General features: G+C 35.9%; 1 protein-coding gene across 1 annotated transcript in view; it reads right to left on the bottom strand.

The window, feature by feature from the left end:
* Positions 1-20,771, bottom strand: part of CAMK4 (calcium/calmodulin dependent protein kinase IV) — a 192,732-nt gene that overhangs the window by 97,326 nt on the left and 74,635 nt on the right. The window contains exon 3 of the mRNA XM_045837963.1: positions 4,249-4,327. Within this exon, the coding sequence (XP_045693919.1) occupies positions 4,249-4,327 (79 nt within the window). The remainder of the gene's footprint in view (positions 1-4,248; positions 4,328-20,771) is intronic.

The raw sequence follows: 20,771 nt of genomic DNA, 5'->3' as shown, positions 1-20,771 counted from the left end.
TACTCTTATTACCCTCAAAGCTTTATCCTCATTAATGACGTAGTGAGACAAATTATTGTTTCTGGAAACGTCCAGGCTTTTTTCAGTACAGTAAAAAGTTGGTTCAACTGTCATTTTCAATTTTCTGGCATGAAAATATACCTTATTAGAGAATCACCAATACTTATAACATTTAGAAACTGTAAGATCTTGAAATTCTTTCTAAATGGCCAAAAATAATGTTAAGTTACGATGAACAGAATCTCTATGCTGAAGTTATATATTTCCCCAAACTTTCTGTTATGAGAATCTTCATATATATGAAAATGTTAAAATACCATCATGGACACCAGTATATGGTCCTAAATTCAATTAATTGTTGGGTTTTGCCCTGTTTTCATTCTCTCTTTATCTCCCTCCATGTGTGCCCTTTCTGCCTCTGTCCCAGTCTCTTTCTTTGTTGCACGCACACACACACTCCCTCTCTCTCTCTTCTAATTTATGTATTTTTAATGTATTCTAATTCTCTGAATTATAGTTTTCTCTCTAAAGAATGTAGTATTGCCCTAACCAGGATGGCTCAGTTGGTTGGATGTCGTTTCACAAAGCGAAAGTTCACCAGTTTAATTCCTGGCCAGGGCACTTGCCTGGGTTGCAGGTTCAGTCCCAGGTCGGGGTGCGTAGGAGTGGCAGCCCATTGGTATTTTCTCACATCTATGTTTCTCTCTCTCTAGCTCCCTTCTTCCCCCCTCTCTAAAAATAAATAAATAAAATCTTTAAAAAATAAAGTATGTGGTATTATATCCATTTATAAAATATATGGTAATAAAAATATTTGTACTGTAACTATATGTTAACTTCCCACAGGGATATTTTATTAGCTAAAATACCCAACTGTCTGAACATGACAATTCATGTTCATTATTAGTATTAACTCTGTGATGTACCTGCCCAACAATGGACTATGGATTTTACCTTAAGTGCTGGTGCTTTAGTCTGTCTCCCTATGGACGAGTTAGAGTGTTTGTCTATCACTCAGGCAGAGAAATTCCTAATGGATTCTCAATGATGATCAGGGTGATTGATGGGGCAATAAGTCTCTTAATGTCCATGTAAATGGCATCCTTCCTAAAATATTAAACTATGACAAGAGTACTTAACACTACTATAAAATGAAATTTGGGTTAATTGCCCTGAAAAAGTATTTAAATAAATCCTGGGGAAGAGGATTATTTTTATCAAATAATTAACTGTAAAAGAGATAGGAAACCTTTATTAGAATTGTTATAGATAGTATTATGGGTGGAATTTTGTTCCCCCAGAAAAAATTCATTGAACTCCTAGTCCCCAGGACTTCAGAATGTGACCTTATTTTGAAATTGAGCTGTTGTAGATACAGGTAGTCAATTCAAGATGCGGTCACCCTGGAGTAGGTTTGGGCCCTTCATCTAATAGGACTGGTATCCTTACAAGAAGAAGGAAATGTGCACAGACATGCACAGAGAAAAAGTGACATGTAGACATGCAGGGAGAAGATGGGCATGTGACAAGGGAGGCAGCAAATGAAGTGATGCATCCACAACAAGGAACACCAAGCAATTGCTGGCTGTCACCAGAAGCAAGGAGAGAGGCATGAAACAGACTCTCCCTTAGAGCCCTTGCAAGAAATCACCCGTGCTGACACCTTGATTTCAGACTTCTAGCCTTCAGAACTATAGGAGGTATGATAAAGTTCTGTTGTTTTAAGCTGGTTTGTGGTAGTTTATTATGGCAGCTCTAAGACACTCTCATAGATGGAGATAGATAGATACATAGATAGATACATAGATGATAGATTAGCCATCTTTCAGACCTGGTAGGTTTAGGTTAAGTCATAAAATGAGGACCTAACAAATGATCCTGTGAAATATTATAGTGATCCCAAAGTTTTTAAATTGAACAATATGTATCTATTATAGTGAGCTACAAAAATTGCCATTTTGTTGGGAAAAAAATGACTTAATAAAGGTAATTTTATGCAGCTCAATATAACAGATTACACAAATAATTCAAGTTTTCTGAAATGTCCTTTTCTACTCAAGAGCAGATTCTAGGCTGCATTCATTGGGAAGATTGTTTTCCCAGCATCACTTTCCTTCTATAAATAGATTCTTTAGCTTCATTCACTTCACTTAGATAAGGAAGTTTCTGTCTCCATGACCTACTTGGAATTAAACACTGGGGGCAATTGCTCTTTGAGGTTTTGCCTGCTTACTTCTCTCATTTATACATCTCTTTGCATGGTTTATTCTAGGAGATAATGCTGGGGATTCTATGTAATTCATGCTCAAAGCTGAGATTGCTCCAGGGGATTTTTCTCTCGTTCCATCTGGCACAATAGTTACTGCGTTTGACAACATCTGCCTTACAGCACTGCTCTGCAGCTCCATCTGACTCTTGGTTCCCATCCACGTTTTCATCCTGCCGGTCTTCTCAGGAAGATGTTTCCACAACAGAGGTGGAGGAGAGAATACAGTGAGGGCAAACCAGAGCTTTGTTTTCCAATGAGTGTGAGTCATGAAGCCACCAAATGTCTTCACCTATCTCTTACTCCAATTCACCCAAAGATTTTTGCCTTTAACCAGTACTTGCTAAGAAAGCCCTTTGTCTTTCAGGACTCTGAACATTCAAAAGTCAATTCTAAATGTTTCTTTTTCTATACATTCATGTATCTAGTCCTCTTTAAATTTTCCTCAAATATGAAAAGAAAAATAACCATTCACAAATTTTACTGACATTTTTTTTTAACCAGCAGGAAAGGATACAACCAAGCCTAAAAATGTCTCATGCGTGAGATTCCTGCTAAAGCATGCCAATTTAGCTCCATAATAAGTAGATGCAGGGTCCAGAAGAAGTAAGCCTGCTAGAGTGTGATTGGTAGCGTAATAATATGGGTGTAATAATTTATAGTTTTAATTTGAACATTTCACCTAAAACTTCATATGGTATACTTGAGTGTGATATTGTTATGTTACAGAATTACATGCTTAGGATTTTGTAATAAAAGGAACATGTTTGTGCTAAACCCTGTATTTAACAGATAATTCTATTTCATAAAATTTTTAATAATACTCAGTTCAAATAAGTTTTATGAGTATTGGAAGTGGCTTTAAGAGAAAATTCCAAACCTTACCAATCAAAAGATTACTCTACATTCTCAACTTAAATCATTGCCTACACTAAGCAGAAAATCCAGATTATAGAGTTGATTAGTAGCAATTGCTACTTAAATTATTACACACTTCAATTAAACTGTCATTGTTAGTTTGCTATGGCTTTAAATTCTACCATTGTTTCCCAACACTATTCTACTTCTACTTAATTGAATACCCTGAGCCATTATTCTCTTCTTCATGAAAGGAGGTTCTAAAATTCCCATGCCAGACAATGCATAAACAGCTGGTGATATTAAGTTGTCTTTAGAAGAAAAAAAAAGGCAATTGGCCTAAAGGAGGTATTATTTGACTTCAAAATTCATGATCCTTCTCAGCATCCTTTATAACTGGGTTTCCAGAGGTGTATATATTTCACATATTTGTTCACATACAATCTGAGAAAGGAAGAATGTGCAATAAAATAATATGTTGTCTTTCTGTGGTTTTACAAGGAGAAACCACCTAAGGACAGCAAATGCAGGTCGGGTATTAGGATGACAAGTGCGCTGTGGGGTACAGGAAGTATGACTTCCTGCTGGCACGTGTATTTTGTACTTTCACCTGCTGCATTCTCATTCATTGGAGATGAGCCTAAGGAACTGTTGCCTCTTCAGCTCTCCTACAAGTATAGAACAAAAAGAAGCCGCCCCTAAACAAAACTGTCCTTACTGTTCAAATATAAACTTCTTAGATGAGTCAGTTCAGTCCCAGAAACATTAGCATTTGTCCAGTTGTACTTTACGAAAGCAAACCCAACATTTGAGAATCTAGGCTAATAGGTATCTAAAATCATGCTAATACACAAAGCAGGGTTCGCCTGGCAGCTCTAAATGTTTTTTCCTCTCCACACGTCTACCCACAACCACATCCAATGTGAGATCTGGTTACTTTCAAAGTCATGTAGTTTCTACCAGACAACAAACAGCCCATCTGACTGCACTCTCATAATCGAGAGTCAAATGAGTTCATTGCACATAGCGGCTTTCTGACCCCTTTGTCCTCTGAATCAGAACTTCTGGCCTCTCCAGGTAACAGATCCCTTAAAGATGCTACTATATATAATGAAAAAACTTACTGTTTTCTTTAACACTTTGAGAGCATAAGGCTTCTGAGTCCCCTTCTGTTTGCATCTGTACACAATGGATGTAGCACCCCTTGAGGGGGAAAAAGACAAAAAGAATATGTTATGCTTTGGACATGAAATAAAGGGGAGAAATTAAAAATAAGTCTCTCTTTCAGTTACCCAAATAATTGACAAGTGAATATAGTTTGCTCAGAAAAATTCCAGGTTTCTCAATCAGCTGTCTTCCTTTGCTCCATCCCTGTGCAAGAGACAACGTACTTAAAGCCTGTTGTACTCAGTGGCTCTGGAATAAACCAGGCCCTAAGGTGAGCGTAGCTTGTGGAGCCCATCCACCCAACTGTGAATCCCTGAGCTTTCCTAAAAGGATGTGTCTGGGGTAAAACAAGGCACAGTGTCTTCAGTGAGAGGGTTTGAGTTTAGCATTCGGATATATGGATCAAGACAGTCTCTACTACTCAGCAAGAGAGCTGGGGACACTTGAGAATTTATGCCATTTAGTGCTCTGGCTTTCTCCCAGACCCAGTGTTAGTCCCATAGAGATTCTGACCCCTTCATCTTGGTGAATACTTCTACCACTTATTTCACATGCCTTAACAAAAAGAATTATGTAAAATATTCAGGAGAAAATATTATAAAAATAGTTAAAGATACATAGGGAAAAAGTAGATCTATTTCTCTAAAAAAGCTTGAAGGTGTACAGAATGGTTTTTACCTATAAAGGAGACTGGTAAAAAGGGACTCAATACTTAGCTTCATGTATGTGCGGAAGTTACCAAAAAGAGATTATTGGAAAGCAGGACGGTGTGGTTCTGATGCTTCCTTTCCACACATGTGGGTGCAAGAAGAAGACAGACAAACAGAGACTCACAGACCAACGGGCTTAACTTCAGATACATCTTAAAAGAAGATCAAAGTAAATCTGAGACTTTGAAGATTAAGCCAAAGGACTTCTTATGATATATTCAGTCCCGTATTTTTGATATTTTAAACACAAAAGAATAATGTAAGTCAAAATATTCCCAGATAGCCTACGCACAACACATCTTCAACACAGCTAGTAACTGATATTGTAAATGCTAATGGATTTTAACATTTCAACATATTTTTAAAAACTTTGGTAAGATAAAACATATATAAATATTCTAGAAATGGAATAAATGGAGGTAAATACATAATTCATCTTTGATAATTGCTCTAAAAGACAACTACCTAAAACCAAAATATTAACAATGCATTATGTGCATAGAATATGCAACAGTAAAATATATGACAACGATAGCATGAAGAATGGGGGAAAATAAGGGAAACACTGTTAAAGTCTTATACTATGTGGTAAGTATTATATTATTTAAAGGTAAGTTGATTGATTAGAGATGTATATTCTTTAACCTAAATAAGTAAAATTATTTTTTAAAAATAATAATAAATCAGCAAGGAGCTAAAATAGAAAATCAAAAATAAATGCAAAGTAGGGAAAAACAAATTAAAAATAAAACAGCTAATAATATATGGTGGGTTTCAATCCAATCATATTAATAAATATATTAAATGTAAACTCTATAAACACACCAATTAAAAATAGATAGTTAGACTGGATTGGAAAATCAAGAGCAAACTATATACCGAAACACATTTTAAATATAAAGGCATAAATAGTTTAAAAATGAAATCATAGGAAAGAGATACTATGCCAACCCTGATCAAAAGAAAGTAGAAATAGCTATATTAATATTAGGTTACCTAGACTTCAGAACAAGGACAAAGTGAGACTTTACTTATGAAAGGATCAATTCCCCAAAATGACATAACAAATATAATTGTGTATACATCTAACAATAGCACTTCAAAATACATGAAGCAAAAACTGATAGAAGTAAAAGGAGAAATGGACAAATCCATGAATATAGTTGGAGACTTCAAGACACCCTATTCACAACTGACTTTAAAAAAGTGGAAACATTTGCAGTGAGAATACAGAAGACATGACCAGCACTATCTACTAAATTAACCTAATTGACAATTTGAGAAAGCTCCACATAAAAACAGTGGAGTACATATTCTCCTTAAAGTTATAGGAATCACATACTTGATTTCCAGATTTACTATAAAGCTACAGCAATCAAGAGAGTGGTATGGGAGAAAAAATAAACATGGAAACAAAAGGAACAGAAAAAAGAATCCAGAAATCATCTTACACATATATGGCCAATTGGTTTCTGACAAAGGTAAAAAGGCAACTCTGTGGAGAAAGGATAGTCCTTCTACCTGTAAATAATGCCAGAACAACTAGATATATACCCATATGCAAAAAAAAAATACCCACTAAAATCTTTATATAACCTCATACAATGCAAAAACTGCTTAAAATGGATCATGAATATAAATGGAAAACCTAGAACTCCAAAACATATTGGCAATGATTTCTTATATACAAACCAAAACCAAAAGCACAGTGAATAAAAGAACAAATAAATTGAATTTCATTTAAATTAAGAATATTTATTCTTTGAAAGTCACAGACAAGGAGAAAATATATGCAAATCACATATGTCATAAAGGACTTGTATGTAGAATTATAAAAAAACCTGGGAGGACAATAATAAGGAAATGAACAATGCATTTATAAACTGGGCAAAAGATTTAAACATATACTTCACCAAAGAAAATATATGAATGGAAAATATGCACAAAGAAAGATGCTCCTTATCATTAGTTATGAGGGAAATGAAAATTAAAGCCTTACAAAATTAAAAATTGATCTTCCTGTTGACCTAGCAATCCCACTTCTGGGACTATATTTGTGTTGGGAACTGCCCTGCCTGGTTTCAGGAGCTGTAACCCCCATGGCTAAGGCTGAGTGAGAGACTTTTGGACCATAAGCCTCTAAGTGGACATAGCTTATCTCCCTGGCAGGGGCTCTGCTTCTGCTCCTTTTTCCATACCTGGCCCCCAATGCTTGATCAATTAGCCAATGATGGGTAAGATTCCCCAAGGTGGGAATGGCCTAAGACAGGCATGATCATGTGGGAGGCCCCCAAGAAAGGACTTGGGGGGCTACAGCAAACAGGGGTGATGGACTCTCGCCCCTTGGCTTTGACAAAGCCTGAGTCCTCATTCTGCCTGCGAGAAGTCTTCTATCTTTTGGCTGCCTTACTCCCCTGTCTGACTTAATCCTGAAACAATGACAGCGGGTGGTGCAGCCCTGTGCTAGAAAGGGCAGATTCCCCAGGTGATCAGGCCTGAGAACAAACACATAAACTCCTGTGAAACCTGCTTTGCTAAGAATGCTCTTAATTAAATGATAAAGTTCCGGGCAGGAAATGAGTTTGTTTCTCAGAGTTTTGTAGACCTTTAGCTAACAGACCCTGACTCAGAATAGGCCCTCAGACTTCTTTGTATGTTATCTATTGTTTGATCCTTACTGTCTGACAATGGTTAATGAATTTTACCTGTATTCCTGTGCAAATTAAAAGACAATAAAAATCCTGTGAAGGAAGGATTGAGGTGCTCTTCTTTGAGAGAGTGGCCAGGTCACTCCAAGGCACCCTCCCCTTAAGAGGGTAGCTGGGCCATCCCTTTTCCTCCACAGGACTCAGTAGTCCGTGTGAATGTCTCATGTCTCATCCATGACGCTGTAGACATGACACTGCAAGCCAGTGTCTGCGTAATATCTGAAAGAACCCAAAATGCTAATTTGAAAGAACATAACCACCCCTATGCTCATTGTAGTATTATTTACAATTGCCAAGATACGGAAGCAGTCTGTGTCCATCAGTAGATGAGTGGATAAAACAACTTGGGATATTTATATGATGGAATACTACTTGGTCGTAAAAAAGAAGAAATTTTACCCTTTGTGACAGTATAGATGGACCTGGAGAACATTATGCTAAGTGAAATAAGTCACTGAGAGAAAGGCGAATATCATATGATTTCACTCATATGTGGAATCTAATGAACAAACTGAATTAATAAGCAAAATAGAGACAGACTCATAGATGGAGAGGAGGATGACGGCTAAGGGGGACAATGGAGGGATTGAGCAAAAAAGGAAAAAGGATTTATGGACATGGAAAATAGCGTGGTGATTGCAGGGGAGGTATAAAGGAGATATAAAGGGGAGGTATAAATGGTAATAGAAAAATACAATTAAAAAGAGAAAAAAAAACACAGTGAGCTACAACTTCACACTTATTTAACACCTTATTTAAAAAAAGAGAGAGAGAGACAATACCATGAGCTGGCAAGGATGGGGAGCAATGAAGCTCTCATGCATGGCTGGTGGGAATGCAAAATGATAGAGCGGCTTTGAAAAACAGCTTGGTAGTTTCTTACAAAATTAAGGATACTATGTGATTGATCCATCTTACTTCCAGGTATTTACGAAGATGAAAGCTATGTTCACTCACAAACTTGAACATGAATCATTATACCAGCTTATTAGTAATCATCAAAAACTTTAAATAATTCCAATATCCCTCAAATGAGAAATGGATTGACAACCTGTGGCATATCCATATAGTGAAAGACTACCCAGAAACAGAAATGAACAGAAATGAACTAGGGTACACATAACAACCTGGGTGATTCTCTAATCTAATCTAATATCCTAAGTGAAAGAAACTAGGTTCCAAAGGCTATGAACTGTGTGACTACCTTTACACAGTATTCTTGCAAGGACAAAAGTGTAGGCAGAGAACATAAATCAGTTGTTGCTGGGGTCTCAGAGATAGTAGGAGGTTTGACTTCAAGTGAGTATGGGAAATTTTTTTAGTATGATGCAATTTTTCTGTATCTTGACTGTGGTTGTGTTACAACATACTTAAACATTGTCAAAATAGGTAGACCTGTACAATAAAATAGATAAAATTTACTGTATTTATACTATAACTTAATAAAAATAGAATTAAAAATACCCCTCCAAGAAAACCATATTGCTCAAAGGCAAGATGAAAAACTATATTAGCAAATGTAGCTCATTACATTCTGTTGGGAACCTCTCTGCCTGATATCAGAAGCTGTAACCCCCACCAAGGCTAAGGCTGAGGGAATGACCTTGGACTGTAAGCCAGCAAGGAGACAAAAGCTTATCTCCCTGGCAGGAGCACCGCTTCTGCTCCTTTTACTTCACCCTGCCTGGCCCCCAATGCTTGGTCGGTTAGCCAATGATGGGTAAGATCCCCCAAGGGGGGAATGACCTAAGACAGGCATGATCACGTGGTAGGCCCCCAAGGAAGGACTTTGGGGGCTACAGCAAACAGGGGTGATGGACCCCCGCCTCTCGGCTTTGACATAGCTGAGTCCTCATTGTCTGGGAGAAAATCTCCTAATCTCTTGGCTACCTTACTTCCCTTGCTCCACCTAAGCCTGAAACAATGACAGAGGATGGTGCAGCCCTGTGCTGGAAAGGGCGGGTTCCTCGGGCAATCAGGCCTAAGAAAGAATATGTAAAATCCTGTGAAACTTGCTTTGTTTAGAATGCTCTCAGTTAACTGATAACGGTCCAAGCAGGAAGTAAGTTTGTTCCTCGAAGTTTTACAGCTCTTTAGCTATCTGACCCTGACTCAAAATAGGCCCTCAGAATCCTTTGTTATCTACTGTTTGATTCTTACTTCCTGGCAATGGTTAATGAGCTTTACCTGAATTCTTATGCAAATGAACCCAATAAGAGCCTGCTCAGGCGGGAGAACCGATGCTCTCCCCTAGGGAGGGTGGCTGAGGTGCTTTCCACTAGAGAGAGGGCCATTCCATCCCTATTTCCCCACAGGACCTGGTTGTCTTTGTGTATGTTTTTCTAGTGTTTCGATGAACCATCTGCAGTGTTCCGTGGTCACTGCAGGCCAGTGGTCATGTCAACATTCAATTCATTTTATTTTTATTTCATGGAAACTGATGAAACTTTTTAAAAATAAAAAAGAGAAAAGCTTTGGAACACTGAGAAAAACTAAATAATTTTAATTTTATATCAATTGAATAATTATTATTCAATGATTCATGTGAAGGAAAATATATTAAATAGCATCAATTCTTTATAATTTTCTCATCACATTAACTTATCAATAATTTCAATGTATAAATCATCATCCTAGCAAAACTTTAAAAAATTTTTTTAGCAAAATACACTCTTCCCTGATCAACCTCAGGACACCAGTATGTTAAAATTAACTTTTTTTATGGATATAAAGAATTATTTAAAAAGTCTAATTTTATTTTGCTAAGTAATGCAGTTACTAATATTAATAGACCTTTTAATTTTTTCCAGCTTTGAGATGTAATTAACATAATATCCTGTAACTTTAAGGTATACAATGTAATGATTTTATATGTGTATCACAAAATGATTATCAAAATAATAATAATGTTAGTTAACATATCTATCACCTCACATAGATAAAAGTTTAGAAATAACTTTTTAAAGAATGAAAAGATTAGTTAAAAGAATAGAAAAACCCAAGTAAATATATATAAAAATAGCATTTTAGTAATTTTTCAAAAATATAATTTATAGTCTTTGCTAAAATTGGTTGTCATAATTTTTAATATAATTTAAGAAAGAACCATATTTTAGTATGTTTATATAAAAATAATTATTTTGCACATTAACAATTTTTAATATAGGAAGAAGATGTTGTTACAGTGCTGTATTCTCATTTCAAAAACAGATTATATAAAAAGAGAATCAACATAAAATTTCCTGAGATTCAAAGAAATATGATTATACATTAAAGGATATTATATTCGTAGAGTTATTCAACTAGAAAAATAGCTTCAATACTCATGTCTATTCATTTATAACATATTATTTAACAAATAGTCCAAGGAATATAGAAATTAGAATTTTTTTCTCCTATGATTTGATGAGAAAGAAAATCAATACTGCTTGGGAGTCAGAGTTGCACTTCTACCTTCACACTGGTTTTCTGTACAGAAAACTTGGAAAAACGATTTCTAAGTTCTAGCTTTGCCTAATATGGTTGGTTATAAAAAAAGTTAAAAGCAAAAAGCTGTAAGTGTAGACTACCATGTTTCGTATCAGAGGAAGAAGAAAAGCAGTCAAAGCTGTAATGTGTTTGGAAAGTCATGTGTACATGATAACTGTAATATGATGTATATGCTATTTTATATGTATATTATATGCACACACATTATAGTCCCTGTTAAGCTATTAAGAAACACTTGATGTTGGTACCTAGCCAAACTTATGGATGTGTGGGAAAAGCTCCATGTATATTTTCTTAGAGTCATTTCAGGCATAGAGTCCTCTGCTACTCATTTAGGGCTACTTAGTAAAAAAAAATGGGGCATTTTATCGCACAGTTTATCTTTACATGTTCCTCACACCCAATATTTAAGGAACTATCAAATTTTTTTATCTCTCTTATAACACAAGTTTTATTCTTTTCTTTCTTTTTTAATTCTCTCAGTCCTTTATTCTCCCCTTTGTTCTCCTATCTTGTTTTAAAGAAAGAGAGATTGGTTCAATTTTATTTTTTTCCTCCAAAAGAAATTCAAGCACATTGATCTGTCTACCCACCAGGTGAGAGATAGATATCTGAATGCATTCAAAGGGCCAGGAAGAGATCAATTCTAATTCAAAGTGGAAGCAAGAAGTCAGAAGTCTGAATTCAGATCAGAGTTTTAGGGAATTAGGATGAGATTGCACAATGCTAAGACAACTTAGTATCATGGGCATTCTCTCATTAATGGAGAATATCAATTAGAGACTGATTTTCTCAAGGGATAACCTAGTGGGACATTTGTGATTGTTTGGATTGAAGCAATAGAGCTTGGATTCCCTCGCCATCTAAACCACAACCTGCTCTTCAGAAATGCAAGAGAACTTCAGATACAGAGTCTCTTACTCAGCTCTAAGAAAAGACAAAATTCTTCCATTTGTGACAGCATGAATGGACTTTGAGACATTACACTGAGTAAAATAAGTCAGTCAGAAAATGCTAGGAACCATATGATTTCATTCATATGTGATATACAAAACTGAAACTCATGGACACAGACAACAATGTTGTGGTTGCCAGAGTGAAGGTTGGGGTGGGGTGGTAGGTGGAGGCGGCCCAAATATAAGGTGATGGAATGTGCCTTGACTTCAGGTGGTGGGCATATAATGCAATAGACAGACCTAGCATCACAGAAATGCACACTCACAACCTATATGATCCTATTAATTAATGTCACCCCAATTAACTTAATAAAATTATTTAAAAATAATCTTTTTGAAAGATAGAAGTCTGAAAGTACTGTTGACTATTGTTCATTGCTCCTCTGTGTGTCTGCAGTGACATGCTTCACAGCTGTGTAAAACTGTCACTGCTAAGGATATTAGGCAGTATAAGTTATTGAAGAGTTTCACTTTTTTAAAATGGGAGGCATCTTGAAGTGGAAACAAAGAATCTTGTCTTTTCCTAATGTTGAAGGTTCTTCATTAAAGAATATAGTTAAATCAAAAATTAGTCATTTTAAAGCATTTTAATGCATTTATTACTTGTTCTGTTTGTTTTTGCATTTTATTTTTTTTTAGTTTCAATGTGTGGATTGAAAGGAAAGAGCCTCCTAAGGCTCATTATGAAAAGGTTTAAAAGCAAAGCTGTGATTTATAAGAACCGTCAATCATCTGTTGAAAACATCATGTGTGCACTTCTACTTATTGTATAGCTTCTACGCGATTGACTTTCTATTATTTAACAAGTCTATTCTTTTCATTGATTTTTAAAAAATTAGATGAATTATTAAAGAAGACTGGTTATAAACTCAAAATTGATTCTTCTTGGGAGTGAGAATGAAGTCATATCCAGGAGCAGGTGCCTGAAAAAGTCAAAGTCTGTGAGTGTTTAATGTCAGCATACATTTGGCCCCGTTCCAGTGGTTCCAGGTTTTCATTGTTTCATTTTCCATCTTTGTCTGCTGCCACTCCTTTATGCTCTTCTATACTTGAGTGTTTCAAAATGTTTTTGGTCACCAAGGACAAAAGAAATCGGAGCCTTAAACCAACAAAGAACAGGAGGAAAAACTGTTCAAGTGACTTAATTACTGATTTGGCATTTTCAATCTACAACTTGAAGAATGTCTAACTTTTAGAATTTAAAAAGTTACTAGACCTCGAGGTTTTCCAAGTGAGTTAAATATTACAGTTTTAAAATAAATCTCAAAAAAAAATACCATGTTGAGGAATGATATTGAACCCCAGATTTTAAGCAGTGCTCAAGCCCTGGGCTTTACTAAGCCCTGAGTTGAGACGACTCTGCCCATAATTCCCCTTCCCTCCTCTGCCTCATTTACTTGCTGAATTCTGCAGAAGGTGAAGGCAAGCACCCTATTTCAATGCCATGTTCCCCTTCTTGGGGTTGTCTCATTTATTTTGAAATGTCTTTATTTTACTCTCATTTTTGAGACATATTTTCACTAGATATAGAATTCTGACTGATAATTTTTCCCCATCTTTAAAGGAATTTTCCACTGTTTTCTGTCCTCTATTTCCTTTTTTTTCTAATACTGAATTTTAAATTTTTTTAAAGATTTTTATTTATTTATTTTTAGAAAGGGAAGAGAGGGAGAAAGAGAGAGAGAAAAACATCAATGTGGGGCTGCTGGGGGCCGTGGCCTGCAACCCAGGCGTGTGCCCTGACTGGGAATCAAACCTGCGATGCTTTGGTTTGCAGCCCATGCTCAATCCACTGAGCTATGCCAGCCAGGTGTCCTCTATTTTCTTTCTGATGAGGTATTAGCCATCATTCATATCACTGTATTCTAAATATATCATATCTTCTCTGGTTGCTTTAAAGATGTTTTCTTTATCTTCTGCTTTTGGCTTTTGACTATGTACCTATGTTTTGTTTTCATTTATTATGATTGTTGCTCAATGAACTACTTTGATCGCAACATTCTTTACCAAATTTGGAAAATGTTTGCTTATTATTCTATAAAACTTTCTTTTTGGTCTAATTCTTTGTCTCCTTTACCTCTGGGACACACACAGCCTTCTTGGTATTTTCCCACAACTTTTTGAGGTTTTTTCCTTTTTATCAGTTGTCTTTCTTCCTAGTCTTCAAATTAGATGATTTCTACTGATTTGTTTTAAAGTGCATTGACATTGTCTTCTTCAGCCTCCAATCCAGTCTTAAGCTTATGAATTTTTAATTTCATATAATATACTTTTCAATTCTAAAATTTCCATTAGGCTCTTTTTTTAGTTCCTATTTCTGTGCTGAGATACCCCATATGTTCACTCATTATGCCCATATTTTGCTTCATGTTCTTGAATGAATTTACCATATTTGTTGCACACTCTTCATCTGCTGATTTCAACATCTGGGCTATCTCCATGTCTATTTTATTGACTGTTGTTTTTTTTCCTTTGATTATGGGTCCAATTTCCTGCTCCTTTGAATGTCTGGCTGGTACATTTTTTTTTGATTGTGTGATCAACATTTTTAGATGATACACACTAGGGAGTCTGGATTATATTATCATCTTTTAAAGAGAGTTGACTTTCAGTGGTAGGCAGTTTAACTTGATAAATCTTTTCAGTCCTGTCCAGTTTGGTTTTATTCGTTGTTATAGCAGCTCTATTTGGGCTTTTTTCTTGGTCCTGTGTTATGGTCCTTCTCTAGGTATGAACTTTACTCCTAAGGTGTGACCTCTCTGAGGTCTCAACCAAATATCCGAGATGCTCAGTGAAGTCTCTCCACCCTAGGCCAGAGATCCAGTGTCTTCTCACAGTTCCTGCCTATCTTCACTCTGGTATGTTGGTTAGCTTGTGGCCCTACCCAGAGGTTCCTGCTTAGCCTCCTAAAGTCCCATACTTATCCCAGTTAGAAAGCCAAGGTGAATGTAGTACTCACCTTGTCTTTCCCGTCCCTCAGGGATCACAGCCTATACTGCCCACTGTTCAGTGACTGAAGACAACTGTCTAGTGCAGTGTGTCCACATCATTTATGGAAGAATGTCAAGTATGGTACATGCTACTCCATCATTGCCAGAGCAGAACTCCTCCCTTACAGTCTTAATTTTTATCAACTTATTGTGTATGAACTCGATATTAATGTGCAAAAGAGAAAAACAATATGTTTATTCTTTATGCATTTATCAATAGTATACTACAAATGTTGGCAAAGCTTGTGATTGCAGGAAATTAGTAAATGATAACTCTGTAAGAGCTGAATTAAGAAATTCCCCTTTGGAAAAACACCAACAGGTTTTGCTATTGTTTTCTATAAAGAGATATAATTTTATTATGTCAAAATGCTGTGCCCAAGAATTTTTCCTGTTGAAAAGATGATCAAACAAACATATTTTAGAACAAAATAACTAACCCATTTGAGATCACAGGCCTTGAGATTACCCCTACGGCTGCTTCTAAAGGATTTCGGTGGCTGAGAGCTGTACCAGATGGCTGATACAGAGAAGGACGAGATTTCATCTCTCCCAGGTGTGACTTCGTCTTGTCACTGGCATTCAGTGACATTTAGCGTTCAATATAACAAAATTGAAAGGAATAGAAATCAGTATGATCACTCCTTTAACAAGAGGCTTAGCAGAGAGACAAGGCTTGTAGCTTACTGAGAGCACAAATATGTTTTGTTTTGCTTGCACAGGGTTATTAAAATGTTGAATGTCTTGTCAACAGTTGGACTATAACCTGAGTAGTAACTGACTTTTAGAGTGGGCCTGTGGTCCTCCTCCCAGCTTAACTCATTTATACCACCTCTCAGTTCATGAGCATGCTCAGTTGCCTCCCTTGATCTAATAAATCCTTAGGAAGTGAGAATGGCTGGTAACCAAAGTGGAGACGTGTCTGAAGACTTCATTCCAGAGATGTAGGTGGGATTATCATTTGTAGAACTTATTCCACTTCTCTGCTTTCAAATTCAGTTTAGTGGTTAAAAGTCCATGAGTATTATTCTATTTCACTGTATCAAAAACACCATAATTTGAAGAGGTATCATTATACTACGATTACTGAAGAAAAGGAAACCCGCCACCATTTAACAATAACATCCCATGGACTGAAGGATGTATCCTAATTGCAGAGATGTAAATAGTACCACACATTAATAGAATCTTCTCAACTACACATCAACTTTGATCTCTTCATAATTTCCATTCCCACTGCCATCGCCTCTTGAATAGGCTCCAGGCCTAACCTCAGCCCCTTCAGTCCTCCTGCATTCTACTAGTAGAAAGAACAATATTTCTTGAATAGAAATCTGGCCAAGTAAGTCCACTGTGGTCACTGTGCCCATGAGGGCGAGAAGGATCAGGTTGCCAAGGTTCCTTGGCAAATCATATGAGATCATTTACCATCTTGCCTTACTCTTTTCTGGTCTCACCTCCTCTTGCCCTCCCTCTTGCACTGAACACTGACAAATTCACTCAGTTTTTAAGCATTCTGCCCTTTTTGCTTGAATTATCTCTTCCAATTTTCTGGTTAAAAAGATTTTAGTCATGCTTTAATTCAGCAGGAACATCACTCTTATCAGAAACCTCCTGTGGCACACATACTGCACATTTTCATTCCATTCTGGAGCCCACTGAAGCTAGCTTGGTCCACCTCTGCCCCTAATGTCTGCCTTGTGGTTTATTCGTACACACACCTATTTAGACCAGAGCTAACACCATTGACATGATGGCAGCTTGTAAGTTGATTTCACCATTCAAAGACACATTTTGCCTACAAAATGTTTAGATAATTTTTGTAATTCAATGTCAACATTAAAAGCAGAGACATTTCACATTTTAAGATAACTAAATCAGGAAACGTGGGACTGGCACTCCTGGACAACCGCAACCAGCTAAAGCTACAGCAAAGGCTGCTCCATCAAGATGAGATGTATTTTTCTACAGTGTGTCAGGAAACCCATCAGTTCCCATGGTGTTTAGTATGTCTTTTCACTCATTTACAATGCTGGCCTGGCCTCTGTAAGCATCAGAGTCTGCAACTTCTGAGTAGACTATGAACTCCTTGAATTAAGATCTTAATGATCTCTATCTCTGGTGCCTAGCACAGAGCCTAGCATATATTGTTGGAGTTCAAGAAATATTTTATGTATTGAATTGAATAATCTAATATGATAATCACAAAAGTCCAGAGGCAAGGTTGGCATAATGACTCATTACTGATAAAGAATCTACAGTTCGGGAAGGTAATATCTTGTTCAAACAGACGTGGTTCTGATCTTAAGTGGACAAGATGGTGACAGAGTAAGCAAAAGCTACACTTGTTCCTCCCAGAATAAGGCTGGAATTTCAACTAATTGAAGAACATAGGAGGATACAAAATTTATATCCAGAAATCGGTTGCATTTTTATATGTCAATAATAAACTAACAGAAAGGGAAATTAAGAAAACAATCCCATTCACAATTGCTTAAAAAAGAATAAAATATCTAGGAATAAAGCTAACCAAAGATGTAAAAGACCTGTACATGGGAAATTATAAGACATTGAAGAAGAAATTGAAGAAGACACAAATAAGTGGAAGCACACACCGTGTTCATAGATAAGAAGAATTAACATCATTAAAATGTCTATGCTACCGAAAGCATTCTATAGAGTCAATGAAATATTATGAAGATTCCAATGATATATCACAGAATTTAAACCAGTACTTTAAAAATTTATATGTAACCACAAAAGGCCCCACAGAGCAACAGCAATCCTGAGAAGGAAAAACAAAGTTAGAGGAATCATGCTATCTAATATCAAACTATACTGGAAGACCATAGTAATCAAAACAACATGGTATTGGTATAAAAACAGACACATAGATCAATGTAACAGAACAGAGACCTCAGAAATAAAACCACAATAAATTGACTTTATAGTCAATTATTATTTGAGAGATGAAGCAAGCACATACAATGGACTAAAGATAGCTTATTCAACAAATAGTGTTCAAAAAATTGGAGAGATATATGCAGAAAAATTATACTAGACCACCTTCTTACACCACACACAAGAATAAATTCAAAATATATAAAAAATTAAATATTAGACCTACCATAAAAATTGTAGGAGAAAACATAGGCAATAAAACCTCAGACATTGATTGCAGCAATATTTTTAATGATATATCTCTTAAGGCAAGGGAAGCAAAAGAAAAAAACAAATTGGACTACACCAAACTAAAAAGTTTTTGTGCAGCAAGGGAAACCATCAACAAAATTAAAGGACAACCCGCAAAATGGGAAAACATATTTGCCGATACATCTGATGAGGGGTTAATATCAAAAATTTATAAAGAACTTACAAAACTTAACACCAAAAAAACAAACAATCTAATTAAAAAGTGGGCAAAGGACTTGAATAGACACTTCCCGAAGAAGACATACAGATGGCCAATAGATACATGAAAAGGTGATCTCACTAATCATCAGAAAAATACAAACTAAAACCACAATGAGGTATCACCTCACACCTGTCAGAATGGCTATCATCAATAAATCAACAAACAACAAATGCTGGTGTGCATGTGGAGAAAGCGAAACCCATTGGCACTGTTGGTGGGAATGTAGATTGGTGTAACCACTCTGGAAAGTGGTATGAAGATACCTCGAAAAATTAAAAATGGATCTGCCTTTTGATCCAGCGATCACACTTCTGGGAATATATCTGAAGAAACACAAGACACTAATTCAAAAGAACATAAGCATCCCTATGTTCACTGCAGCATTATTTACAACCATCAAGATATTAAAGCAGCCTGTGTCCATCAACAGATGAGTAAATAAAACAACTATTGAACATTTACACAATAGAATACTGCTTGGTCATAAAAAATGAAAAAAAATTACTCTTTGCAACAGTATGGATGGACCTGGAGAATATTATGCTAAGTGAAATAAGCCAGTCAGAGAAAGACAAATACCATATGATCTCACTCATATGTGGAATCTAATTAACAAATGAACTAACAAGCAAAATAAAGACAGACTTACAGATCAAGAGCAGGATGACACCAACGGGTAGAGGGATCAAGCAAAATGGTAAAAAGATTCAAGGACATGGACAAAAGTGTGGTGATTTAGGAGGGGATGGCGGAATAAGGGGCTTTATTGCAGTGGAAAACATACAATAAATTTCTTAAAAAGTAAAAAAAAACACAAGAATTTTCTAATAAAAACTGTCCTCCTTTAGACAGTTTTAGACGTAGACTCTAACTTCCTCATGACAAAAATATATTTAAAATACATCTAACCTATTTACAGGTAATATATGATTTTAAATATTTATTACAAATAACCTGATAGAAGATTAGGAATAAATGAAACAATATTGGCCACAGGCTGATAATTGTTAGAGAGAGGTGATCATGGGGATTTACACTGTTCTGTCTGCTTTTCCATATGTTTGCATAAAAAGTTTAAAATCTTTTTATAAATGTTTAATCTAATTAATAATAAAACTTGATGGCATTGTATATGCTATCATATTGCCAAGTTAAAAAAAAGAAAAGAAAAGAAGACATGGTTCCTAAGAGGCAGAGCTGAGATGGAACCCAAATCTCAGTTCCATATTTCAGGATTTCTCATTAAAATACAGTCTTTTGTGTCTGTCTGGAAAAATGAAACCTTAATACTTTTTCAACTGATGAATTAATCACTGCAACCTCTATATCCCCACCTTTACAGAACTTATCACACAACTGCTTTGTATTACAGTTTATTACATGTATTGGGTTGGCCCGAAAGGCCATATGGTTTTTTCTGTAAAATAAGATACATTTTTCATTTTCACCAATAACTTTATTGATTTGTATATTTTGAGTATGTTGGCTATCTCCCATGTGGTATAACCTTGATCATTCTCAATTTATGTCTCAATTTAATGGCTATCAACCTCAACTGGTCTACCTGACCACAGAGCATCACCCAGTGAGAAATCTCTAGCATGAAACTTCATAAACCACTTTTGACACATTCAATTGGTCACAGCACCTTCTCCATACAAGGCACAAATCTTTTTTTGTGTGTTGCAGTTGCATTTTTACCTTTCTTGAGATAATAAATCATTATATGTCAAAAACATTGTGTATTCATCACAGATGAAGTTGAAGATGAAGATGAAGATGAAGATTAAAGATTCTTCCATCTTCAATATTAAGAATGACTACATAAAATTAGTAAATTTTGATAAGTTTTTTTAAATGCACACTGACATGGCAGATGTCACAATACAATCTAACAAAATTGTCTCAAAAGAAGTTAAAGTCAACTAAGCTCTACTAGAGCCATCTTACACACACACACACACACACACACACACACACACACAAAACAAGCCTTTTGGCCAACCTAACACATATCTCCTTAATGAGACAATGAAAACCTATGACCAGCCAGTGCCTTTCATATATTGACTTGGGGAATTGAAAAGAACTGAATGAATAACTGCCTATTTTAATAATTCTATCAGAATAATGCCTTAAATCCTGTATGAAAGAATGGAAGGAGGAAATGGAGGGAGGAAGAGGAAGGGAAGGGAGGAAGGGAGGAAGAAGA

This window comes from Phyllostomus hastatus, unplaced genomic scaffold (assembly GCF_019186645.2).
Source record: "Phyllostomus hastatus isolate PE091 unplaced genomic scaffold, TTU_PhHast_1.1 phas_contig_254, whole genome shotgun sequence".
In the NCBI taxonomy this organism is placed as follows: domain Eukaryota; kingdom Metazoa; phylum Chordata; class Mammalia; order Chiroptera; family Phyllostomidae; genus Phyllostomus; species Phyllostomus hastatus.
Note: the sequence above shows the minus strand (reverse complement) of the source record. Positions and strands in the feature narration are given on the sequence as shown.